The 6,748-nt window shown below is 48.9% G+C and overlaps 1 protein-coding gene across 2 annotated transcripts in view; it reads right to left on the bottom strand.

Annotated features, from left to right (window-relative positions):
- Nucleotides 1-5,120: 5,120 nt before the first annotated feature.
- Nucleotides 5,121-6,748, bottom strand: part of PAX7 (paired box 7) — a 104,238-nt gene continuing 102,610 nt past the window's right edge. For both annotated transcript variants that reach the window (XM_075113827.1, XM_075113826.1), the window contains exon 9: nucleotides 5,121-5,782. In XM_075113827.1, coding sequence (XP_074969928.1) covers nucleotides 5,667-5,782 — 116 coding nt within the window. In that variant the 3' untranslated portion in view covers nucleotides 5,121-5,666. The remainder of the gene's footprint in view (nucleotides 5,783-6,748) is intronic.

The raw sequence follows: 6,748 nt of genomic DNA, 5'->3' as shown, positions 1-6,748 counted from the left end.
GGGCACTGGCTCGGTATTTCGTCAAAGCCATAGCACCAAGGGGGGCAGGACAATGTTAAGAAAAGACGTCAGCGAGTGCTTGATGAGGGACTAACTCTGAAGCTAGCCACGACCAGCGGCGTGCGTGTGAGGCGAGGAACGCCTGTGCTAGCAGAGTTGGCAAGTGCTAAAGGCCTTGTTCCTCTACTGGTCTTTCTCGTGCCGGCAGGAGAGTCCAGGCTTGCAGATTGCTGCCTCTTTTGCTCACGAAAGGTAAGCACATGGGCAGCATCTCCTCCCACAGTTGCTGTGTGTTATCTAACAGTGATCTCGGCTAGGTTCGGGAAGCCAGTTAGCTCCTGTGGACTGATCCCTCTGGTGAGAGGCAACCAGAAAAAAAAACCCAGCGACTGATTAGGCTACTTTCTGCGTGCGGATATTCGTCCGGCACGAGTTGGATGAAGATCAACTTATTTTATGGAGAGCCAAAACGTCTTCAGATGGGAACGGCTTTTTGAATTCAGTGCTTTGTTTAAAGGCAAAATGCTTTATTACCGATTGCCGAAGCCCCGAGCCATGTATTCCTTCGTAGACTTTCAAAATGTTTTTCCGTTTCTTGATGCTGCGCTTTGGCCTTTAACGAAAGCCAGGTGCCTGCAGAGCTCGGAGTGAGCACGGCGGCGCAGTCCCGCCCTGGCCCGCGCAGCCTGCCTTCCTCTGCCCGGGCAATAGCTTGCTGAAAATGAATGCATAAAGAAACGGTTGTATTTAGAACAGGCCAGGTAATTGTTCTTCCCTTGTGAAAAGTCACAGTGAGATTAAACGTTTTATTTATTTATGTAGCTTTTCCACGTTTTCGTTAGCGAATGAAGCCCACGGTTTTGCTTTTTAGCAAAAACATCTGCAGTTCGTATGTGCGTGTGACTATTTTCGATTTACCAGCTTTCCCCCTTGTGCTTGGCACGCTGCAGAGCGAGTTAAGCAAACAAGCCACCCAAAGACACTTTTAATCCTTTTTTTTTTTTTTTAATGTATAACAGTTATGCCTGAGTTACAGAGAGACACCTACAGGCAGCAGGTAGTTAAAGCAAATACCAGTTTCTCTTTCTACTATACTACTCCATATAGCTGAATAAATTATGGTGCGATTATATATATACACACGCACGCACGCAGGCACACAGGCGCACGCACACATACTCACACGCAGGCATACACATGGAGCAAGATGGCTATGAGTCAAACACAGAAGCAACATATCCGCAGTTACTAGGAATAAGGAATGTCCTATAGTGCTATGTAGATATTCCCCAGGTGGGTATATGGAGGTGTTAGGGATGACGGGTTAGAAGCATTAAATACACAAAGTCTCTGAGCGACAGGAGCCAATCTGCTGAGTTACTGGACACAGTGAGGAAATGTCCATTTGCGGTCTCAGGACGGCGCTGAGAGGTGACGGCAGGGGCGCGGGGGGGGCGTGGGGAGGTAAAAGAAATCCACTCAGCATTTTGCCTTTCCCCTGGGATGTCAGTTCTCGCCTGCAGGCATGGAAGAAACGTTGACCTGAGAGAACGTCTCCGGGGGGTGTCCCTTCACTTGGTGCTGTGTTTGGATGAGGTGCAGAACGCTTTTTGGATTCCCAGGCACCCTCAGAGTCACCGGTAGTTGAGTATCTGCTCAGTCCCTGTTTGGTCTGGCTCGAGCGACTGCGACCCCACGTTCTCCAGGGTCCCGCTGGCCAACACTTGTCTGCTGCCGATTGCTACTCTTCCATGCTCGGTCTTGTTTCACCTTCAAGGCACCTCCCCCTGTCCTGTCCCCCCTCCCCGGCCCACCCCATCCCCTGAGTTTGTCTCTTTTCAGCAGAACTGAGGTTGGCAATCCATAAAACAAAACAAAACAAAACAAAATACTTGGACTTTCATACATGAACGTACCTTAAAACAAAACAAAGAAACAAAAAAAAAAAATTCCCCAAATCAAACCCATCCCACCCCAAAGATTCTGGAATGTATTTTGAAAACACACGATAGGCAAATTTCTACAGTTCATCCCCCCTCCCCGCCCACCCCCCCTTTGTTTTTTAACTAGCACGGCACTCACTGTGTTTTTAGTATAAAAAAATGTCAACTTTCTATAAACATACAGCACATGACCAAATTTCCAACTAATGTACAAAGTGCGACCACGAGGGAAAGGTCAGAGAACAGCTATTTGCGCTAGCACGGGGCGTTTGTCATATTCCTCTAAGAACTCTATTTACAGCAGTGCCCGGGTGTTCACGGACTTTCTGGTGAAGGTAATTGGCAAATAGGTTTCTACAGTGCTCCCTCTTTTTCTGTACTTTTTACTTTCGGGGTCCTGCACTCAGCTGAAGTCCTCCTTGCCAACACACTCGCAGCGAGGACCGACTGTCGGCTGTTGACGGGTGCTCGGGAGACGTGTACGCACGCACGCACGGGAGAAGAGACAACGGCAGGGAGAAGAGAGCTGACAGGTCTTTGTGAGCAGGAGCAGCGGACAAGCGATTCTCATGGCAAACTGAAACTTTCCTTCTAGTTTAGCAGGCAGCTAGGAATGCATTTGGTCAGACATTTGGGTATGAAGAACAAGGGATTGCAACTGTCGGGGGCAGATACGGGGCCAACAATCACCACCTACAAACTCCCCCTTCCAGTGGCAAGGAGGCTGTAGAGTTGAAGGTGCTCCCAGGTGGGGTGATTATCAGCATTTGGCCTCTTAAATCCTATGAAATGTGGCACACAAGAAAACCGTGTGCTCTGTTGTTTTGGCAGAATGATAGAGACAGAGAAGCAAATTCAAAACAGGCGCTTCAGTCATTAATCCCTACGCCGGTGCCTGTCACAGAGACACCCTTGCTCTCACCCTCGATCCCCCAGTTCAGGCGTGGCTGAAGGTTACTGTTGTTGGGAATTACATTTAAGCCAGGACTGGAATTCAAAAGGGATTCCTTCCTTAGATCAGCTCTAAAGCATAAACAGCACAAACCAACATCTTTTGTTGCTTTCCAAGATCTCAAACTGGTGCAGAGCAGGGAGAGCGCTTCAGATAATGCCCCCGGCCCAAGGCGTTTTGGCCATCCAGTCACCTCAAGGAAATCGGTGCCTCTGGCCTCACCTATTCATCTGGCTATAGGTGCTACATATTGCCCTGAGAAAGGAAGCAAAGAATGCAAGCTTCGAGTGCTTCTAAAGCTTTGTGATCCAAGGAAGGTCTTTCACAACTAGAGGAAAGCTTTATGTGTGATATAGCTGGGCAAGCAGCAGCCGAGCTGGGACCTCTGGAGCATGAATGATCTGGATGGAGATGTCGCCCCGCACAGAAACATGCATGAGTGTGTGAGAGGCAAAGTGGCCAAGCTGGTGTAATAATGTGCTTTTAGGAATGTAGAGCAGGGTCTGCCACAGCTGCAAAGCAAAGCTGATGGAAGCCGTATGTGGCTCTGATAGGATGCTGAGCAACGTAAGAAGCACAGCTCTGCCTTGGTCAGAACAGGTGCTTGTCCATATGGCTCAAGAGAAAAAGTGGTTTCGTGGTTCATGATGTTGGGGCAAGGCAGGGGATAGTTCCCCGGAAAAATGTTTTTTAAGCTGCAAAACCAATATCAGATTATTTGAGAAGAATGGAAGAAGGAGCAGCAACAGAAGAGAGCACAAGAGAAGTATCTCCTTTAACAACCTAGGAGCATATGCCAGACCAGAACTCATCCGACCCCATGGTCCCCTGTTATCGCCAGTGGACAATAGCAGACATTGGTTATCCTAAAGCAGACATATAAAATAGTAAGTGTATTATAAATCCTAACAGTCTGTAGGTGGTTTTAAGTACTGCCTCTTGCCATTGGACTTTACACATCAGCTACTGGCTGGCATGGATTCTGTGCCTAACGGCAGTTATCTCAGGGGCAGCTTTCCTTGCCCTCTCCAGGTCAAATTTCAGCGCGTTCTTGAAGCGAGCCCTCTCAACACAGGAAGGTGGCAGAGAAAAAGTCTATAATATTAGACATCTGCTTAAGAATCATCAAGGATCATCACCGCATGCAAAAGGGAAACTATTGAAAAACCCCATGTGGGTCATGACTTAGCAATAACCTCTTATTGTTGGCTGCTTTTGTCTGAGCAGTGTGATGAGCAGAACTGTGAGCCGATAAAAAGCGAGAGCACTGGCTGCTCCAGAAAAGTGGGGTGCTAAATCCAAGATCTGGCTTACAGAGAGAGAGGCTCCACCACCAAAATGAAAAGCTGAGGGAAGGGACTGAGAGATTGACTTGTAGAGAATAGTACACGAAATGAGAGGGGTGGGGGAAGAGCCGGGAGGATGGGCAGGAGCAAGCACTTCCCCTGGCAGCTAGAGGATAAAAAATGCCGTTGGCAAGGTAAATCTTTTCCTGCTGTACAAATAGGTGCAATGCTGCAGCTGAGAGCACCTTTCCTTCCTAGCTGCTGTTAGAAAGACTCTTCAGGTCATCTCCCCTCTGACTCCACAGCCACATCCATCCCTCAGTGAGAGGCAGCTGCGGGAACGCGCCTTCAGAACAGGCACCATTTTCTTTCAGATGGCCCTTTACTCATAGAAGACCCTGGCTTTGCATACTGACCCCTCCAAGCAGGCAGCTAATGAACACCTCTGACTCTTCCCTCTCTTGTCTTTGCTCTCATGGCCAGCTTCTCTCCCACCGAATGAAAGAAGGGCCACTGACAGTCCTCACCCTTCTCCACTGGATGGGCAAAAGCTCCAACATGGTCAGGTGTATCTGATGCCCTTCCTCTGTGCACGCAAGGCCAGCCTTCGCTGTCGCATCTCCTGCTGCTATCTGATGCCCGTGTCTTTTCAGTGATAATCAGGTCTAAATTGGTCCCTAAGAGGAAACGTAAATGTTGCTCGTGCCTGTGCCCATAATCTCCAGTCCTCGTGCAGCAATTTACATTTACACTTTCCAAAGGTCCCAGGCTGGACGGACTTACATCCTGCCCCTGCTTAGCAGCAATCTGGCCTGCTTTGGCCCTGCTTTGGGAAGCTATCAGTGGGAATGGAAGGGTAGAGTGGGGGGGGAAATTTGCTGTCACTTTAATATATGTTTTTCTGGTTTTGTTTGTCTTTGTGTTTTGTTTTTTTTTGTTAAACAAGTTCTTGTATTTGGTCCATAGGTCTTCTGTGGTCCCGAATTACATCACCCTTAATGATCGGCTTGGTTATTCGTTCCTATGCAACATTCACCAAATTTACAGCAATGGAAAGAAAAGGAAACAAAACGAAACATTTCTTTTTCTTTTTACAATGGAAAAAAGATCAATTTGGCTTTGACTATGCCAACTACCTAGATCAATGGAAAGTCCTTAAGTGTGGGCAAAATGCCATGGCCAGGTAGGTTAGAGGGAGGGCATGAACTCAGGGTTAATAAATGTACCCAACCCATTGTCTCTGGCCACAGGAGGAGTCAGGTCACAGAGGCCAGGCTCGCCTCTGAGAAGAGTGCTCTGGGAGGAGCTGGATACTTGGACAGCCCTCCCCCTCTTTCCCGTCTCCTTCACAGCTCAGGTTGGTGCGAGGTGGAAGGGAATTGGAAAGGAGTAGGGTCCGGGTACAGGTAGATCCCTGGAAGGCTGGTGGTGTTTTCTCCAGTGGTACCAAGTTGCTGGAGTGGGTTGTTGGCACAGTCGGACTCTTCAGTAAGCTTGGCCTGTCTCTACTGGTAGGAGGCCCAGTACGGCTGAATGTTCTCCCAGCTTCATCCTACGCTGTGTAGACAGACTCACGTTCTTGGCCAAGTAATCAACAGCAGCTGGAGAGGAGGGGGAAAAATAGGAGGGTGAGAAAACAGCACAATATTAGCATTTAGTGGAAATGAGGCTTTCGGCGTCAAAGGCCGTGTAACAAACAGACCCCGCAGACAGACCCTCTCTTACAAAGAGAGGCGCGGTGCAGTGGCTATCACAGTCACGAGGGTCCTGCTGCGCTCCTAGGAAAGAGAGCAAATGGGTGATGGTCCTGCCAGAAACACCTGACAGGACAGGTGTTGCTGGGCTTAGGCGCAGCTGCGCTGTGCAGAGTGCACTCTGCGTGTGTTGCTGCAGTTCCTTGAATATCTTGGGGGACCTACTGAAAAGAGCTAAAATTCTACTTCTACTATGGAAAATGGTGTTTCCAGGGGTGTTTGCCTGAAAGTGAGCCTCAGCAGAAAGCCAGGGGGGTAAACCTTCCAGCCTCACCTCCCTGTATCATCTCATGGTGGCAAAGCCAACTCCTGCACTCAGTGATGCTGGTGTAAATGATTCCAGAGATGTCAGTGGAAGCTCACCAAGTCTGGACAGGGCTTGAATCTGACTCATCCACTGCGTGCTGACTCATCTCTGCGAGCTCTGCTGCCTGCCTTCATCTGCCCTTCCTAAGGGAAACCACTTTGCTTATCTCCACCTGGGTGAGAAGCGCAGCCACAACTCCTGAGGCGATGCGTGAACCTGTATCCCAGCTCGCCTGACTGCCCCATGGTCTGAGGGGGAAGAGGACCAGGGCAGGATGGTGACATTGCTCATTAGCTGAGCTTCAGTCAAAGTCTCTCCCTTTTACTAGCTTTAATGTCTCAAATTAGATTAATAAGGAGCTGGCAGGAGATGTACAATCGGTGCCAATGAGTAAACAAATTTCAGCCATCAACGTCTTGTCAGACGCCTGCCCCAGAGGAGGTCCCTTCCAGACACAAATTCTTATTAGACTTGTCATATCTATTAGAATTCCTTTCACGCTTCTG

The sequence above is a fragment of the Phalacrocorax aristotelis genome, chromosome 19 (assembly GCF_949628215.1).
Source record: "Phalacrocorax aristotelis chromosome 19, bGulAri2.1, whole genome shotgun sequence".
Lineage (NCBI taxonomy): Eukaryota > Metazoa > Chordata > Aves > Suliformes > Phalacrocoracidae > Phalacrocorax > Phalacrocorax aristotelis.
Note: the sequence above shows the minus strand (reverse complement) of the source record. Positions and strands in the feature narration are given on the sequence as shown.